This window comes from Lithobates pipiens, unplaced genomic scaffold (assembly GCF_037356315.1).
Source record: "Lithobates pipiens isolate NorthernLeopardFrog02 unplaced genomic scaffold, aLitPip1_a1.2 Scaffold_8, whole genome shotgun sequence".
In the NCBI taxonomy this organism is placed as follows: domain Eukaryota; kingdom Metazoa; phylum Chordata; class Amphibia; order Anura; family Ranidae; genus Lithobates; species Lithobates pipiens.
In genome coordinates this window covers 44,943,238-44,963,883 of record NW_027507903.1, presented here as the reverse complement: position 1 = coordinate 44,963,883, position 20,646 = coordinate 44,943,238, and the positions used below count along the sequence as shown (strand labels likewise).

Below are 20,646 nucleotides of genomic sequence, written 5' to 3'. Positions count from 1 at the left end.
TGGGACCACTTTTGGATATCGGACCTAAGAGTGTTGAGCAAAGGCAGAAAGTTAGCGCGGAAAAGGGACGATAGTGAGGGCGTTAGGTAAATGCCCAAATATTTCATGGAGCTCAGCTGCCAGTTAAAGGGATAGTTCTTTTTCAGGTGGGACACCTGTTTGGCGGGTACAGAGATGTTTAACATTTCCGATTTGGACATATTAATTTTAAAGTTTGACACCGCGCCGTAGGCAGTAAACTCGGACATAAGGTTTGGAAGGGTGATCAGAGGCTGTTGCACGTAGAACAAAATATCGTCCGTGTAAGCCGCGTATTTGTGTTCCGTCGTACCTATGGTAACACCACGTATATTCGGATTTTGTCTAACAAGAGATAAAAATGGTTCTAGGGATATCGCGAATAAAATCGGCGAGAGCGGGCACCCCTGACGAGTGCCATTGTATAGGGTGAAGGGGTCACTAAGGGTTCCGTTAATCCGTATCTGAGCAGTGGGGCAGTGGTACAACGCCGCTATTTGGGAGCGCAAAGTGGGACCTATACCCAGGTGCGCTAGCGTAGCCATAAGGAAGTCCCAGTCCACCCTGTCAAACGCCTTCTCAGCATCCGTGGAGAGTAACAGGGTGGGCTGGGCAGTCCGCCGCACATAAGCCATCAAGGAGAGTGTGCGGAGAGAATTATCCCGCGCTTCCCTCCCGGGATGAATCCTGTCTGATCCCGTGAAATCCATTGTGGCACCAGGGGGAGCAGCCTATTCGCTATAGCTTTAGCATAAATCTTCGCATCTATATTCAAGAGCGAGATAGGACGGAAGTTCGCGCAGTCACTAGGGTCCTTGCCCTCCTTGGGTAATACCGTGATATGTGCATGAGTGGTCTCCGGGCGAAGGTCCCCGCCGTCCGAGGTCACGTTAGCATATCTGGTCAAGTACGGCATCAGTATGTCAGCGTACGCTCTATAATACGCTACAGTGAGGCCGTCTGGACCCGGTGCCTTACCGCGCGCCATAGCTTTCATGGCGCCCAGAAGCTCCGCAGTCGTCAACTCCCCCTCCAAGGAAGCCAAAACCTCCCCGGAGAGTTTCGGGAGCGCGGCACGGGCCAGATAGTCCCCAATAAGGCGTCCCCGAGCCTCTCTATCATGGTCCCCCTGGTGCACCCGATATAGGCGCTGGTAAAAGTCCCGGAATGTCTTGGCTATACGGGGTGTCTCGAACACCAAGTCTCCCGAGGGGGTCTTAACTTTGGCAATAAACGCTGCATTCTTCCGCTGTCGCACCGAATTAGCCAGTAGTCTACTGGGCCTATCGCCCCACTCATAAAAACGGTGAGCTACCAACCGCGCGCGACGTTTGTGGTCTAAATGAAGGAGAGACTTCAAGGTCTCCCGCTTTTCCGTTAAGGCGTGGAAAAGGGCCGGAGTCTGGTTCAACTTATGTCGGCGTTCTAAGTCAGTAATGTCCCGCAACAAGTTGGCCTGTTGAGTTAAGCGCTCCCTCTTTTTCCTAGAACCCAATTCTATGAACTTTCCCCTAATATACACCTTGTGGGCCTCCCAGAGCACTCCCGGTGAAACTTCAGGACTGACATTAGTCTTAAAATAAAACTCCAAACTATCACCCATCACCTTTTTATCGGCCTCTTCGGCTATAAGGTCCTCGTTCAATTTCCAGTTAGTGGCCTTCAGGGGTATGGACGCCACGCTAATGGTTAAGGAAATCGGAGCATGGTCCGAAATGGGGGATGAGTCAATGCTTGACTTCACTATGAGCGGAAGGTGTTGGTGATCAATGAAGCATAAATCTATTCTAGAGTAGGTTTGGTGCACCGGGGAAAAGTAGGTAAAGTCCCTTTCCCGCGGGTGAGCAATTCTCCAGACATCCATCAATTGTAGATCATGGAGTCGAGAACGTATATACCTTATTCCCCTGCCGGAAAGCGAGGAACCACCCCTAGAGGTGTCCAGAGTAGGTTCCAAGGGAACATTAAAATCGCCCGCTAGGAGAATGCATCCACGTGCAAAGTTCCGCAGGGAGCTAAGTGTGGAAGCCAAGAAACGCACCTGGTTTTTGTTAGGGGAGTATAAGGTGGCCAAAGTACACTGCATGCTGCCCAAGGTGCCCCGCAGAAACAGAAAACGTCCCGCAGGATCACACAACATTTCCTCAAACGTGAACGCGGTTCCCCTACGAAGCCCGACGGCCACACCCTTGGCTTTAGAGATGTCCGAGAGGCTGTAGTACCACGTAGGGTACTGTGGTGAGTGTAACCTAACTCGAGTCGTCTGCGTGAGGTGGGTCTCCTGGAGGAAGACCACGTCCCCCCGCAAACGGTCCAGTTCCCTATATAAATTGTGTCTCTTCCCTGGGGCGTAAAGGCCCCGTACATTAAAAGATACAATGTTCACAGTAGCCATGGGGTCTTAGGAGGAGGAACCGCGATCACCACAACATTATCAATACAATACCAAGGTGGTCTGCCGCCAAAGAGGGGGGAGGGGAGCAGAGGAGGTGGAGGCAGTAGGCAGAAAAGGTGAAAGAGAAGAGGAAAGGAGAGAGAAAGGCAACAAGAAAATGCAAGGCCCCACCTTAGTGGGAAAAACAAAATGAACCAAAAAAGGTGCTGTCGAGAAACAGCCATTAGTGCACGCATTACTATGCCGTGCAAGAGCGGGCTGCGTGACCGCCACAGGGCCCCCACGCCCGCCACCCCAACGGGGGAACGGACGCCGAGGCCCCGCGCCGGGCAGCCCCCGCTCAAAAAGGGGGAGGCGGGACGCGGGCAGCCGGGCGCAAACCACACCATAAAGGTCCAAGGCAGCGCCCCGCGGTCCGGTGCCGACACCTAGGCAGAAAAATCTATGAATAACATCATCCAAAACCTAAAGCGCCTGTACAGAACAATATTGGTATGAAGCTAAGGCGGTAGGGTACCCAATGGGGGGGGGGGGGGGGGGGAGAGGGGATCCATGAGTCAGATACGCTCCAAAGGCACAGCGAGGAAGATGAAGAAATGTCACGCCAATAAAAAGAAAAAGGGCAAAAGAGCAGCGATGATCATATCCAGACTGAGGGCTCCTTAGGGGTGCTCAGCCCTGGCCTGCAAAAACATGTTGTCGCCAAAGGCGGTCAGCTTCCTCGCACCAACTTAGTAAAGGGAACCCCCCCAGTCACATTCAGGCGGTATGTCCCACAGACGCAAGTAGACGTCCTGAACAGGTAACCAAGCTGAACAAGTTGGCGGGCAGGAAGCCCTTTCAAGGGCGGTAATCAGGTGCAGAAGTACGGCGGGCACGGCTCACTCTCTGCCAGCCCTGGTCGGTCCCCGCGGGCAGGGGCGGGATGCCTTCTTGCCATCCAGGTAGCTCTGGGATAGGAACGGACATATCCGTGCAGAATTTGGACAGCTCCTCCGGAAAACGAAGTATTGCGGTTTTGCCATCTCTAGATGCGATCAAGGCCGCAGGGAAGCCCCACCTATATTTAATGGACGCCGCCCGGAGCAGTTCCGTGAGGGGCCTTAGGGCCCTGCGTCGATCCAAGGTTTCCTTAGCGAGATCCGGGAAAAAGGATAGCATCGCCCCATGAAAATCAAATGGATTAGCTCCCTTAGCTTTCTGCATAATCAGTTCCTTTTCAGGATAATGGTGGACCCGGCAAATAATGTCCCGTGGGACGTCTGTAGCAAGATTGCGTGGGCGGAGTGCCCTGTGCACCCGGTCAATCTTCAAAGGGGCGTCAGGTGCTCGTCCCAGAAGGCTATTAAAAATGCCCCGAACGGATGGTAACAGATCGTCGTCTCCAGTCGCTTCGGGAAGTCCCCTAATCCGAACGTTATTACGTCTGTTACGATTCTCTTGATCTTCGATCTTGTAAACGGTCGTACGATGCGAAATGGCAAGTTGACGTGTAGTCGCCTGGAGGGATCGAATAGCGTTCGCGTGGCGATCGAGACGTTGCTCCGACTCTTCAACACGAACCAGTACTTGCGAGAGATCCGAACGAACTGCGGAGACCTCCTTCCTGATGACCCGCTCGAGGTTCAGAAGCATGGCGGCGAGATCGGAGGTGGTAGGGAGATCGCTCACTCTCGGCGCCGCTCCGGCGGAAGGATGTGACTCACCCTCAGCCCCCGAGCCCGCCGAGGACTCGGGCGAGCGCGACCTCCGGTCCGGCCCATCGCGGGATGCGGAATCCACTCTACTCCGCGGCTTGCGGCCTAGGTCGTCCTGCTCTTCCACCTCGTCCGGTTCCACGGAAAGGAATCGCTTAATCGACCCCGTCGAGGCTCCTTTCTTGGGCAGAGACTTGCCCGTCCGCCGGCCCATCACTCAGGTAGGAAAAATATGAGTTTTTGGATGATTTTTATGTATATATCTCGGTGTCGGCCTCGGAGCTCACAGAGCACACGTCTGCTCTAGCACATCACCAGGCCACGCCCCCTTTAGCGCCCCTTTACTGTCGTTTTATCGCTATTCGGGCCGCTAGCGGGGTTAAATCCGCCTGCAATCGGCCGCCGGAGCGGCGTTTTGCCAGCGGCATCGCAGTGCTGCCCCATTGATTTCAATGGGGAGGAGCGGTGAGTTCACCGCTCCTTTACCGTTCCAAAGACGCTGCTGGCAGGATTTTGTCCGACGCCCTGCCAGAGCACTGCTCCAGTGTGAAAGCCCACGGGCTTTCACACTGGAGTGCATGGAGCAGCTGTTTTAAGGCGTTTTGTAGGTGCTATTTTTAACACTATAGCGCCTGCAAAACTCCCTCAGTGTGAAAGGGGTCTAACTTGAAACCAACAAATGTCAGAAAAAGGTTTAGTATTTAAGTGGTTAAGCTTTCATTTACACACGAAGTCTAGTCCATTGACAAATTGTTACAATGTTTACACTTAGTTCCACTGCTAAAGAATGTTGTGATTCTTGGCAGACTGCCCCATTTTTTTCTTCCTTTCTTTTGAGGGCTGTGGCTTCAGAAGAGCAGAGAATTCTTTGCATAGACAGAATCGTGAAACACTTTTGTCAAGATCGCAAAGGAGAAAAAAATCACGATAACGATTCTTCACGATTAATCGTGCAGCTCTACTTGGGGTATAAGCATCTGCAAGTTAAACTTCTTATGTAGAAGTTGGACATACATACAAAAAAAATACAAATAATACAAATAAATTACTCTCATTAGCATAAAGGGGTTGTTCTTTTTTTTTTTTTTTAAATAACAAACATGTCATACATACCTCCTCTGTGCAAGGGCTTTGCACAGAGGGCCCCCCCCCCCCATGGCGCTCCTGGCTCCTCCTCTTCATGAGTGTCCCAACGGAGACCTGCACTCCCTTGGGGCACTCGTGTAAAGGCGCACTCCCGAGTCCTGCTACTGCATCCATTGACACAGACAGCAGAACTCGCCCCGCCCCCAGCGTCATTGGCTTTGATTGACAGCAGCGGGAGCCAATGCTCCTGCTGCTATCAATCCAGCCAACGACAACCTGAGACAGCAGCTTGGGCTGCTCGCTGAAATGATCGGGTTCAGATAAGTAAAAGGGGGGGCTGCACTACAAAAAGTTTTTCACCTTGATCCATTAAGGCAAAAAACCTTGAGGGTTTACAACACCTTTAATCACTATAGACGTCTTGGAGTTCATATTTGATTTGTTGTTAGGAATCGATATACAGGGGTGCACCGAATGGGTTCTTTGGTGCCAAAACCGATACCGAAAATGAAAAATACACTAGGCCAAAAACCAAAACAGCACTGATACCGAAACATATTTAAAAAAAAAAAAATATTTTTATACAGGAGATGGTTAGAGACTGGGTACATTGTACAGGAGGTGGTCAGAGACTGGGGACATGGTACAGAAGATGGTCAGAGACTGGGGACATGGTACAGGAGATGGTCAGAGACTGGGGACATGGTACAGGAGATGGTCAGAGACTGGGGACATGGTACAGGAGACGGTCAGAGACTGGGGACATGGTACAGGAGACGGTCAGAGACTGGGGACATGGTACAGGAGACGGTCAGAGACTGGGGACATGGTACCAGAGATGGTCAGAGACTGGGGACATGGTACAGGAGATGGTCAGAGACTGAGAACATGGTACATGAGATGGTCAGAGACTGAGAACATGGTACAGGAGACGGTCAGAGACTGCACACATGATAAAAGAGATCAATGCAGCCTCACCAGTCAGATTCAGCCAGCGTCCCCCATTGCACTGTGAAGGAAAGAGAGAGGAGAGCCGCCTCCGTTGCCTGTTTGATCACAGCGCCGGGAACATCACAGCTTTCATTTCAATAGCTGTGTGTTCCCAGCCGCGCACCGTCACATGCACTCTATGCATTAAGATAAAAAGCCGTCTGTGTGCAGCAACCCCCTAATACTTACCCGAGTCCCATCTCTATCCAGCGATGTGCACATGCGCCTCGGCCATCCATGACTCCCCCTTCTAATTGGCTGAGACAGCAGTTGTGCCACTGGCTTCCACTGCTGTCAACCAAAGTCAGTTAGCCAATCAGGAGGGGGGCGGGGCTTAACCATGGCTCCGTGTCTGAATGAACACACAGAGCCGTGGCTCCGGTACCCCCAGAGGAAGCTACTTGCTGTGGGGGCGCTCGACAGGAGGGAGGGGCCAGGAGCACTGAGTGGGACCCAAGAAGAGGAGGATCCAATGCAAAACCACTACACAGGGCAGGTAAGTATAACATGTTTTCTTAAAAGAAAAAAAAAATGAGACTTTAGTATCACTTTAAGTACTATTAAACCCTCAGCATTTTTTAGTTTAACACACTAAAGCCCCATACACACTATCAGATTGTCTGCTGAGTTTTACCTTCAGATTTACCAAAACCATATAATATGAGGTCAAACCTTAGGAGTTTCAATGTGTATGCAATCAGGCAAGCCCTTCTACTACATGGTTTTGGTAAATCTGAAGGAAAAACTCAGCAGACAATCTGATAGTGTGTACGGGGCTTAATACAACAAAACAAACATTTGTCTGTAAACTATTACAACTTTCACTGTGGTTGACTCCTGCTCTCACAGTACTGCTGCTCTGAACCTCAGGTCTTCATAGGAAGAAGCTAAGAGTGGACAGTGCAGTGTGGAGTCAGTAGGTTAGCTTGAAGAAGGCAGGAGAGGAGGAGGAGTGCCTTGCCATCCTATGCTACAGGGCTGTTTGTTTCTATTGATGTGCACATTGTAGAGAGACACAACTCTAGTCCTTGCATGGAAGAGCGGCTCCATAGGATGCTGACCTGGAACAGCGACCATAGTACCAGCTTACACTGGAACATAGGCATGGATTAAAAGATAAAGAAGCTGCTGAAAGTGCTTAAAAAAATGGAGGGTTTAATATATCTTTTAGGGCCAGTTCAAACCACATGCAGTCCAGTGCGTTTTTTCTGCATCAAAGACGCATGTATAGTAGGTTATATGGTTTTCAATGGCATAGTTCACACCAGTGCCTTTCAGTTCCAGAAAAAAAAAAGTAGAACATGCTGCCTATTTTCTGCACTAGACTGTACCGGGACGTGGTAAAACGCACCTAAAAAGCGCACGCAGAAAAGCATTCGGAAAGCAATCGGGACTGTGTTTATATGGTGTGAACTGGCCCAAACTTATAATTTCAAGTTGCAAATGCGTTAAATGATCTTCTGTACTTTATTTTGTGGCAGAATAATCAACACGTTCCTTGAGAAAATGAGAACAGATGTCATTGTAGTTCAGTAAAGGAAAACAAAAAAAAAAATGTTGTTATCTTCAGATAATTCTCTGCAGATTTGTGAAAAATGTTGCAACTCTTGTTATAGAGCGTAACTGACATTTCAATGTTTGGCAAGTGCCTGGACATTGCATCATAAACTGGCATCTTCATCTCCTATGGGGCTCCAATGGAGAGATCTCACTGCCACAGTTCTTAGTTCTGTCTCCCCCTCTCACCTCAAAATCCCCCCCCCCCCCCGCTGCAGTTAGAGGTTCCCTTTTACCAGAGCTTCAGATAAATAACTGGTCAGCCATTTTATCAAACCCTCAAACACCTAAGGGGACAGTATATGTTCTGGACGGCTTGATAATGGTAATTGTGTTTGAATGTATGTTACCGTAATCATTTTTTTCCTATGTGTGTGTTCACATATATGTATTTTACAAATCAAAGTCTCTATCATTTTTCATATACCCCACCTGAAGTTCCTGGTAAATGTTACCATTAACCTTTCTTCCTCGTTCTAAACTGTTCACACAAAGCACAGAAGCTGACTTGTGTTTGCAGGGCAAGGTTCCATCCTCCCAACCGTGTGGAGGTAAAGGACGCTGTGCAGAGACATAACATACCTGTATTCCCATAGACTGTTCAGCTGCCATGCTCCCCGCCCAATCACAGCCTGCTTATTGCCCCCCATAAACAGCCATACACTCCCCACCCAATCGCAGCCTGCACCTTGAACAGAGGCCCCCCACCCAATAACAGCCTGCATCTTGCACATACTTCCCACCCAATCAGAGCTTGTATCTTGAACACGCCCCCCCAGCCAATGACAGCCTGCATCTCGGACAGACAACCCCCTCAGCTAATCACAGCCTGCATCCGTGGTGGCACGTAAATACAGAGCGCCCCCCTAATCCATCTCCCTGGCCCCTAATCTACATGCAGAACATAATATTACAGCGCACACATGCAAAAAAAGACATGGGGGTGGTGTTGTGCTTACAGCAAATGCCGCCTTCCAGTCCGTCTCTTCCCCCCCCCCCGGGGGGCAAGCTTTTGTTTTCTGCCCCCCCCCCCGAAAATATTTAGCACCAACTGCCACTGGCCTGCATCTTGAACAGGCCCCTCACTCAATCACAATCACAGCCTGCATCTTGCACAGGCCCTCCCCCCAATCACAGCCTGCATCTTGTAAAGGCCCTCCCCCAATCACAGCCTGCATCTTGTAAAGGCCCTCCCCCAATCACAGCCTGCATCTTGTAAAGGCCCTCCCCCCAATCACAGCCTGCATCTTGCACAGGCCCTCCCCCCAATCACAGCCTGCATATTGCCTCGGGCTGAGCAGACTATAGAATACAGGCACAGTGTCCTGCAACTCCAAATGGCCAGTATGTTGTGTGGTGTATCTGGTAGACGAGATGCACAAAACAACTTTCTAACATTGTTAAAAAGGTAAAAAGGATCATTTCTAAAACTCAGCAAAATCAGTTATGGTGTCTGCATAGTTTCAACTTATTACAAAGTGTCTATAACATCATACACCCACCGGCCACTTTATTAGGTACACTTTGCTAGTACCGGGTTGGATGAAATTTTGACTTAATTCTTCTTGGTATAGATTTCACAAGGTGTTGGAAACATTCCTCAGAGATTTTGGTCCATAGTGACACAAAAGCATTACACAGCTGCTGCAGATTTGTCAGCTGAACTTCCATGATGCGAATCTCCCGTTCCACCATGGTGAGTTATACTGCTGGAAGGAGACATCAGAAGGTGGGAACACTAGTCATAAAGGGATGGATATGGTCAGCAACAATATTTTTGGCTGTTGCGTTTAAACGATGCTCAATTGGTACTAAGGGACCCAAAGTGTGCCAAGACAATATCCATTACACCACCACTACCAGCCTGAACCGTTGATACAAGGCAGGATGGATCCATGCTTTCATGTTTTTTTTTTTTTAATCAGAAGGAATTTATTGAAATATTAGTAAACATACAGTTCAACAAATCAGGATTCACATCAGACATTGGCATATAAGGTTCAACAGATCATTATCACAATCCTCTAGTTCAAGACAAAGTTGCATTATATCTCTACAGGTCCCTGCCTCCCCTCCCATTCTGCCCTTTTACTCCCACCCCCCTTAAACTAGCTTCCAACACTGTTAGGTGTAAGTAGAGGTGTACTCACAAAACAGAGACAACGCTCATACATTTGCAGCAGGGATCACTCATTTCGTCACGTAAACAGTCTACCTAGTACCAACTCCACTGGGCTCAAGCCAGGAGTATCCAGCCATGGGGACCATAGGGTACTGAATTTTTCAGGTCGACCCCAATGCTGGAAGACATATTTCTCCAGCCGCAGGGTGTCCCCCATTTGAGTTATCCATTCTTTCAGAGTGGGGGGCTCTGTCCCCCTCCAGTGTCCGAGGATGAGCTTACGTACCTGGAATAGTGCTCTGGCTATTGCTGGCTTAGGGATGTGCTCAATTGAGAGATCGTCCTATATTCCCAAGATGCATGGCTTGGGGTCCATCGGCACAGTAACCTGAAATGCTTTATTAATGGTAGCAACAACCCCAGTCCAGTAAAGGTGTAACTTGGGGTAGCACCACAACAGGTGAATAAGGTCACCATGGTCTCTGGAGCACCTAGTGCATTCTGGGTTTTCTCTGAGAGCCATCCTGTGCAGTCTTGCAGGGGTAAAATGTACCAGTAGCACGATGTACAGTTGGGATAAGCGTTGCGCCACATTCAGGGAGCATGTCTTAACCGCCTGCAATGCCCCCTCGCACTGTTCTTCCTCAAATATGCCCACGTCTCTTTCCCATAGGGGTGTTACTCTGGCAGGGAAGCCCTCTAGATGTTTAGATGAAAGAATGGCATAGCACTGAGATATGAATGTTTTCATGTTTATGCCAAATTTTGACCCTACCATCTGAATGTCACAGCTGAAATCGAGACTCATCAGACCAGGCAATGTTTTTCCAATCTTCTATTTTCCAATTTTAGTGACCTGTGCAAACAGTAGCCTCAGTTTCCTGTTCCTAGCTGACAGGAGTGGCACTCAGTGTGGTCTTCTGCTGCTGTAGCTGTTACTGAGTTACTGTTGCCTTTCGTTCATCTCAAACTGCCCAGTCTCCTCTGACCTATGACATCAACCAGGCATCTTCACCCACACAACTGCGGCTCACTGGATAGTTTCTCTTTTTTGGACCATTCTCTGTAAACCTGAGATATGGTTGGGTGTAAAAATTCCAGGAGATCAGCAGTTTTTGAAATACTCAGACCAGCCCGTCTGGCACCAACAGCCATGCCAAGTTCAAAGTCACCTAAATCAGCTTTCTTCCCCATTCTGATGCTTGCTTTGAACTTCAGCAAGTCATCTTCACCACGTCTAGATGCCTAAAATACATCGAATTGCTGCATAAAGTGGCCAGTGAGTGTTATGTTCACAACTACTTCCAGTAACTAAAAGTAAAGTATGTGTTGGCCTCAAATCAGGTAAAGAATACAAACCCCAACTCATGGGACTCACCTCAGACTTTTCAATCTTGTTCTGTGCTTCTACCTGTGCAACAACTTCATTCATATTGGTCTCCAGAACCATTCCACCCATCACCATTTCATGTAAGATATAATGTACCTAAGGGGAAATAAAACCATAAAACCAATAAAATAGCATATTCTGAGAAAATGATATTGAATTTTAGAAATAAACACTTGGCGCATGTGTTTGCTATTCAGCAGAGTGCAGAATCTGATCACAATTTTGATTTCTAGGTTACTTGGCAAATTAAGAATAAATGTAAAAAATTTTAAAATAATGCATTTGGGTGGCAAAAATATTAATGCAATCTACTCACCAGGGGGAGAACCTCTGGGGGAATCTAGGATGGAAAAGGACCTGGGATCCTAGTAGAAGATGCAATGCCAAGCTGCTGCTAACAAAGCAAACAGAATATTGGCTGCATTAAAAAGGGGATCAACTCCAGAGATAAACCCATAATTCTCCCGCTCTACAAGACTCTGGTCCGGCCGCACCTGGAGTATGCTGTCCAGTTCTCAACACCAGTCCTCAGGAAGGATGTACTGGAAATGGAGCGAGCACAAAGAAGGGCAACAAAGCTAATAAAGTCTGGAGGATATTAGTTATGAGGAAAGGTTGTGAGTACTGAACTTATTCTCTCTGGAGAAGGGATATGATTTCAATATACAAATATACTGGTGACCCCACAATAGGGATAAAACTTTTCTGCGAAAGGGAATTTAATAAGACACGTGGCCATTCACTAAAATTAGAAGAAAGGCGATTTAACCTTAAACTACGTAGAGCAGTGGTCATCAACTCCTGTCCTCAGGGCCCACTAACAGGCCAGGTTTTATGTATTACCTTGGGGAGATGCAGACTAGAATACTGCAATCACTGAGCAGTAAATGATATCACCTGTGATTTATTACAGTTATCTTGCAAACCTGTCCTGTTAGTGGGCCCTGAGGACAGGGTTGATGGCCACTGACGTAGAGGGTTCTTTACTGTAAAAGCAGCAAGGATGTGGAATTCCCTTCCACAGGCGGTGGTCTCAGCGGGGAGCATCGATAGTTTCAAAAAATATTAGATAAGCACCTGAATGACCACAACATACAGGAATATACAATGTAATACTGACATATAATCACACACATAATATGGACTTGATGGATTTGTCCATTTTCAACCTCACCTATGTAACTACTGTATGTAATGTATAATCAGTAGCAAATGTACAATTTATACATTCCACAATATAAATAGCAAAGAGAACATTTATTAATGTATTTGTGACTAAAATCAATTTAAATCAACAGCACTAAGATGATAATATCTCTTCTGTACCATAGGGCAGGAGTACTGAATTCAATTCTATGGAGGTCCCATCAGTCAAATGTTCTTCCAGCAGAGGTTCAAATCACACATTTGTGTGAAGACTCCCCCCCCCCCCCCCCCACCACACACACAGCAGTGTGCTCTGCGAATCCCCCCAACGGTAGTGTACTCTGCCCTATGAATATACAGCCAGCCTCCCCCTTCCATTATTGCTCCCTCTCACATCACTCCCCTCCCCACCCTCCCTGTAGTGTCCTCTGCCCTTCACTCCCCTACCCTACATCGAGCAGAGGGTGGGAAACAAGATGGTAATATCCCCGATGCGGGAGGCATTGCTCTGCATTGGGGGCGGGTAATAAGCCGAGTGCTGGTATTAAGCTGACTTCGAGAGACACAGCTCTGCATTGGACGGGAAGGAGAGCTGCCGGCTGCTTTTCATATTAGCCAGCAAGTGATTGGTGGCTAGGATGCAGGGTGGTCTCTGCATGGACACCAAGTCAGGAAGTAAGCCTTCACTTAGGTTTCTAGATTGCGTACGATCAGTAGAAGTCTAAAAACTATACAATCCACACTTTAAGAAGCAAAGAGAACATGGAATTTATTTGGGATTAGACTGCATTTAAATAAACAGCACTAAGGCAGGCCATAGATTGGGTACCATGGATGGAAGGAAAGAAAATTGCTTAATTCCTCCATTAACAGCCAGTCCTACCAGAACACAGTGACTATTGTTGCCCCTGGCAATAATCACATCCGACATGCTGGTTGCACCCAAGTTGATTGATGGATTGCTTTGGGTACAATCACCCTGCCCATACACGGTTTGAATCTTGGCTGCTTCAGATTTAAACTATATGACAGGGGCGTAACTATAAAGGTCGCAAGAGTCACAATCGCAACCCAGCCCCAGGCTGCAGGGGGCCCTTGTGGCTCACCTGTCAGGTTTGTCTACACTTGCGTCTGAGCCAGAGTCGGGGGGGGGGGGGCAGAGCTGGCGGTCCTAGGTAAGGATGACTGCTTGCCTCTGGATTCTACACTCTGGATGCAGCTAGCACCAGGCTGGATAGAAGGGTCGGCGGGGCGACATATAGAAGAACCGATCTCCTCTATTCTCATCCTGGCTCCTGCAGGGCTTTCAGTGGATACAGTAGCAGGATTGGTTCTCCTATATGCTGCCCCTCCTATCCAGCCAGGTGCTAGCTGTGCTCATCCATACCTAGAACTGCCAGCTCTGCCCCTCGACTCCTGCTTCTTGCTTCAAGGCTGTTCCTGCCGCCTGAACAGAAGGAGAAATTCTCCCTGCTCCGAGGCCACTCCGGGTAAGCCACAAACTCTGTCACAGCAGAGTGTAAAAGAATACTGTCCAGCGAGTATAGTGTTCCAAGTATGCTGCCGACTGTCACTCTGCTCTCTCCAATACTGGCCCCTCCGGTTATGCTGTCCCCCCATAATGCCCTCCACTGCTTCCCTCACATCAAAAACTGTAAGAGAAACTATAAAAAAAAATTGTAAAGAAATATTTTTTTTTTTAAATTGGTAAAAAATAATAAAAATTAAAAACGACTGGCCAAGTCCACTGCCCTACTGACTGATACCATTCACAGTCCACACTGACACCACTGGCAGAACAACCAGGGTTGCAAAGGTCGTACTTGTGACTGGGCCCTGGTCTTGCGCCACCATGGCTGGGCCCAAGACTGAATGACCGCACAATATGTGAAGTGGATCGGCTGTGGGATCGTAAAGGGTCTAGGGATCAGTGGGAAGGGCTCTGAGAGAATGACCCAGGCCAGGGGCCCGAGGGGCCATTCATCATTTCTTGCACCAGGGCCCTGAAGGTTCTAGTTATGCCTCTGGTCTATAGCCAGCTTAAGAGTTGTTTCCCTACAAGAGAGCATGTGTTACTGGCATATTTGCCTGGTGGATATGAAAGGAAAAAGCCTAGAAAAGGAAAACCAATGCAGCCACTATAGCTAAAGATTAGTAAGCTTTAATTTATTAGGTTTAATACTTTTCACAAAACTTTCAAACATAAAAGGAACGGCTCTTTTCTTTCTAAAACACATAAAATAGCCAAAGTTAACTCCACTGCGGAAAATGCAATGTATGCCTCTATGTACAGAGGTAAAATAATAAATGAGGATGTATACATGGAAGATTTTATAACCGCAATAGTTTCATCAAATAAACCATTATATGTCCATGAAGGCATTTTCTATGGCCAAGACCAGGGGTCTATAAACTTTCTAAACAAAGGGCCAGGTTACGGTTCCCTGGACTTTAGTGGGGGCGGACTGTGGCCAATGGGAGTAGAAATTATCCTGGTGTCGGTGGGAGTAAAGCGTGCATCTTTGGTATTATGGGGAAGAGTGGTACCCCATCGCTGTTGTCAGTAGGAGGAACAGTGCCTCATCATTGGTGTCAGTGAGAGGAATAGTGCCCCATCGCTGATGTCAGTAGGAGGAATTATTCCTCATTGTTGGTGTCAGTGGGAGGAATAGTGTCTTGTACCAGTGAACAGAAAAGTTTCCCAAGGGCCGGATAAAGGCAAGCAGTTTGGAGACCACTGACATTGGGGTTGATTTATTAAAAGAGGATAGTGCAAAATCTTGTGCAGCTCTGCATAGAAACCAATCAGCTTCCAGGTTTTATTGTCAAAGCTTAATTGAACAAGTTGAAGTTAGGATCCAATTGGCTGCCATGCACAGCTGCACCCGATTTTTGCACTCTCCGCGTTTAGTAAATCAACGCCAATGTCAAATGTTCAATCCCTCAGGTGTTTGCATATATCACAGTGTCTTCAGCCCCAAATCCTATAGGTCAGAAGTGTAACTTTTAACTTTTGTTAAATGCAAGCATACACTCCTTCTGCCCCATACAAGATGTAATAGAAGTCTATGGCTCAGTGCAGCTAACCCGTAGGAAAGCCTGAGGTGCACTGTGCTGCACAAACAGCGCATCGGTTGTGAAAGCAACCATTCAGGACAGGACTCAGGACAGCAACAAACCACTTAAATGGCTCTCGCTCTTCAAAAGGCTTATTATAAATATTACCAGTAGGTACTTTGGAAACCACTTAAACCCGCACTATTTAGTAGATAGAGACATTAGCTCAGGCTGATGGCTTCCCTCACTCAGTACACTCCGTATTCATCACACACTGCCTGTACATTGATTGCAGAGAGCTGTGCTGTGACTCCAGATGTCATCCGTTCCCAGCCATTCAAGCTGTTGGGAGAGTGTGAACCCGGAAGGAAGATGGAAACGATGTGAGTGGGGACTGCTCAGTGCTGGAGGGCTTCGCTTTACAGGCAAGTCTTGTCATAATGTGCCAATATGTGGTGCATAATAGCACATAATCCCATGAACAACCCAGGACTCTTTAAAAAAAAAAAAAAAAAAAAAGAAACAAAACCGAGTTTAATACTGCTTTAACCGCCTGTACAAAAGACGGCGGACGGGATCTCCTCTCAGTGAGGGATGACATCATATGACGCCGCCCCAGTCTCACCACACTTGCATGCCGTGTCCCCGACAAAACCCTGATCTCGCTAAAGAGCAGATGACCAATTCCAGCCGGTCACATGTAAACACGGAAGTGCCGTTTATCGGCTCTTCTCAACTCACACTGACAGAGTGTCAGAGAGTGTGAGGAGAGGAGAACTGATCAGCGGCATCTCCTCACAGGGGAGACCTGTACACGATTATCTGTACAGCCCCAACAGTGAGTGCCCATCAGTGATGCCAGTCTGTGCCACCTTTCAGTGCCCATTAGTACCTGCTCATCTGTGCCACCTTATCAGTAAAGGAGAAAAATTACTTATTTACAAAGGAAAGGAAAAAAATTTTTTTTGTCATTTTTATCAAAACAAAAAAAACAAAAAAAAAAACACTAAAAGAAAGCTCAATTTGTGTGAAAAAAAAAATGATAAAAAATGTCACATGGGTACAGAATTGTATGACTGCGCAATTGTCATTCAAAGTGTGACAGCTCTGTAAGCTGCAAATTGGCCTGGGCAGGAAGGGGGTAAAAGTGCCCAGTATTGAAGTGGTTAAAGAGTGTGATTACAGGTGTACATTCATCTCCAATGTGTAATCATCTTTATTGCATACACTGTATGTAGGCATTTCTAATTCTGCATTACTTGTTTCTAATTCTGTGTTTAAATGTAGTCATACCCACAAGGGAAGGCTTTGGTGACTGTTCAGTCATGAGAGATGTGTGTCATGATTGTTAAAATTGTGGAGGAAGCGAGGACATCACCACACAAATCAGCCCACACACCTTGTATGGAAATGTCATGACGTAAGCAGAAATACATCCCTTTTAACCACTCAAAGACGTTATGATCCATTTTATGCTTATGTTGCAGAACATATTTAGCTGCAAAACAACAATATTAGATTGTGTAATATCGCAGTCAGATGGGGTCAGACGTACCAATAGCGCTACATTTTAAATGTTTAAACGCTGCTAATCCTTTGTAGACATTCACTATAATGTAATACTGACCAGTAATCCCACTTTTCAAAAAGCATATGAACCAGCAATTATTTTTATGAGATTTGCGAAGACTAAGGTCACATAAATAGTTTATTTTTAATTAAATTATAAAATTAAGTTTAAAGAATTTGACCTGAAAAATAAACAAACAAACATGGCAATGATGTGACGGTACAAAATTACACTTGCTGAAAAGAATGGGCTCATAGAAGACACAGGGCTTGCTCTAAAACCCTTACGCCCCATACACACCATCAGATTATCTGCTGATTTTTGTCTTCAGATTCACCAAAACCATGTAGAGCAAGGGCCTGCCTGATTGCATACAAATTGAAGCTCCTAAGGTTTGACCTCATATTATGGTTCCCCATTGACAACGTCATCTGTGACGAAACGCGCCTGGAAAGGCACGCAGTGACGCCACCACGCTATACGAGGGGAGGACGGGCTTCTGAATGCCAGCCGGCTTTTTGAAATGTCCTGTGCTGTTTTTAACGGATGTTTAATGTAAGTGCAATTGTCTATGAAGTTTAATAAATTGCTTGAGCGGTTTTACACTATGAGGGCATCCTCTTCTTTTTTGAGCCATTGTTAGTGGTATTTTGGATTGCTGACCGTGGGAGTTATTGGTGCGGCCATTACACACTGGGGATAGCTGATCCATGAGCGTCTGATGTATGGAGAAAGACACAGATGATTTACTATTAAGGCTGTATTTTGATTTCTATCTGGTAAGCGCATCCACTTCTCGGTGACGGGCACTGGTTTGCTGTTTCGTGTGGATTCACCGTGGTGTCCTTATAGGAACATACATAGAGGACTTTATTTTTTTAGTTCTGGCTTTCTTTAATCCGATGTATTGTGATTTATGATTTTCTGCTTAATCAAAATATGTGGGATTAATGTAATTCACCTATGTATTATATATTTATTTATTTATTCATTTATTTATGTGCATATCAAGCATTCATTTATTCATTTATATTGGTTTGGTTAGCTAACAGGGGTTGTGGCGCAGCTTTTGAAATCTTTCTCTAGTCTATTTTAGTGTGTGTATCCCACTTAGAGTTGCGGCCTTTATTTAGGTTTTATTTATTTTTCCCGCCTGAGCGCAGTTTTTTTTTATTTTTTATTTTCCTCATATTATATGGTTTTGGTAAATCTAAAGACAGAAATCAGCAGAAAATCTGATAGGGTGTATGGGGCTTTAGCCGATGCTTTATTTCTTCTTTTTATGCCTGTTCTGTTGGCATATTAGCATATTTAATTACTGTACAGATTCTGATCCAAGTCATGAACATCTGTTTTCCATTTAGTGTTCAATACAATTCAAAATTCTTAGGCAGTCAGCCATATTTGGCAACATTAAGAACTCTCAAGTTTGTCTCCAATCTGAAAACAGTTCTCCGTTGCATAAAGCAGCAAAAATATGTGCAAGTTGCTGCTGGGTCAAGGTGCACCAATACTGGACCAATACTTACTGCAATGGCTGACTTAGAGGCTACTCTAAAGCACAAGGTCACCTCCAGGGAAGATGGCTATATGTCCTCTTGTTGATCTCTTCAATAAAGCAGGCCATAGATGGTTCGAATCTTGGCCAGTTCAGCATGGACCAGCCAGGATTCGATGCATGTATGGGCAGGCTGATTGTACCCATCAATCGACTTTGGTACAATCAGCATGTCAGATTTCTACAATAAGATTATTGCCAGCGGCTATAGCCACTAGCAAAAATCACTGTTATCCCGCCAGGGACTTCTCCCACTGGGAGAACGCAATAGCTCCGCAGGAAGGATTCCACCAACAACACTGACTGTGTTGGTGGGAGAATCAGGCAATTTTCTTTCCTGCGACTGAAAGCAAATTGCATCATCTACAGCCTGCCTAAGACTGCAGGGTAACAGATGCAGCTTGCACATAAATGTTCAAATGTTCTGCAGCTAAAATATGTTTTGGCTGGAGACAAATCAGATAAGTCTGCTCATGTCTAACAGGTAGGAGTGCCGAGGATTTTACACTGGACTGATGATAAATCAGATGTCCCTAGCTTGAAGAAAGAGTTCCAGTGGAAATGGAATAGAACTCCTGTAACAATTAGACAAACACTGCTACAAATAGTTTATACACAGAAAGTCAGAGATTAAAGAGGAAGTAAACCCTGATGAGTTTACTTCTTCTTTGATTCCCTGCAAAGGTAAAGCATAATGGACTACTATGCATCGCATAGTAGCCCATTATGTGTCACTTACCTGACACAGGAGCCAGCGAAGTCACCGCTGTCCCCTGTAGTCCGGAGCATCCATCTTCTCGGTGGGTCTCGCTGCTCAGCCGCTGTCATTCGACGAAGCTGCAATGACGTCACTCCCGGCATGTCGCCGTTGACAGCGGGGCACTCAGTGTGCCTGCGCGCCACTGTCTACGGCGCATGCGCCGTAGACAGCGGTGCCTGTGTTTTGCCAAATATCTCCTAAACTGTGTAGGTTTAGGAGATATTTCTCGGACTTACAGGTAAGCCTTAATCTAGGCTTACCTGTAGGTCAAAGTGGTTTGTCCAATGGCACGCCAATCGTGGTGCAATTTTACTACAATTCGGTGGGCAACAAGTGCATTAAAATCGTGCAAAGAGAATCGTGGGATGCCCATCGCCTAAAAGAAGCTCTTGCACTTCTTTTGGGCAACAGGCATCCCTCCATTCTGTCTGTGTGATTTTACTGCGATTGTTGCCCGCCAAATCGTGGAAAAATCTCACCACTATTAGTGGTGAGTGCCAGAAGTCACAGGGAACGCACGGGCCTCTTGCTTTTTTCTGCAATTTCAAATCGTAGGTGGTATCGAGGCGATTCCACCCGTGATTCAGAACGTGTTCATGTGAACAGAGCCTGATGTGTTTCTTCTTACCATACTAAAAAAAAAAAAAAATTATAATCCTGTTAAAGCATGCTATGCAGCACAGTGCTTGTGCTGTGTGAGTTAGCCCCCTGTATTACCTGAAATACCCGCCTGGTTCTGCCCCCATCCCTGTAAACTACCCATCCGCTCCTGTGTCAGTGCCCCTTCCCTCTTGCTACTAAAAGAATGTGCTATATAATCTTGTTTGTTTCCTAATGACAGGTTCTCCTGCCTGTGTTTTATAAAAACAAGAATGCCAGCTATACCTGATTTCAGATCGACGGTCACGTGACCGTTCCGCTTTCTCCTCCTGACTGATGGCAGCAGGGGAATCTCGGGCCCCGCCCACTGCAGCTGTCAGATAGGATGAAGAGAGAGCCGGCCGGTCACATGAGCGCCGCTCTGAAATCAGGTATAGCCGGCATTTTTTTTTTATACAACACAGAGACAGCAACACCTGTCATTAGGAAAAAAAACAGGATTATGTGAAGTTTTCACAGTGGGTTAACAACCACATTAAGGCTGAGTTCACATTAGTGCAATGCAAGACATCACATGTAATTCACACCTCATTGCTGTGCACATCACATGCGATGTCTGTGCGATGCAAATTCAGCCATACAAACTGTATGGCTGAAATTGCATTGCATTAGCACCAAAATGGTGCAGGACCTTTTTTTG

The 20,646-nt window shown here is 46.6% G+C and overlaps 1 protein-coding gene across 1 annotated transcript in view; it reads right to left on the bottom strand.

Annotated features, from left to right (window-relative positions):
- The window catches only part of AP3S2 (adaptor related protein complex 3 subunit sigma 2), a 140,341-nt gene that overhangs the window by 9,756 nt on the left and 109,939 nt on the right, over nucleotides 1-20,646 (bottom strand). Inside the window, 1 exon segment of the mRNA XM_077471296.1 lies at nucleotides 11,244-11,351. Within this exon segment, the coding sequence (XP_077327422.1) occupies nucleotides 11,244-11,351 (108 nt within the window).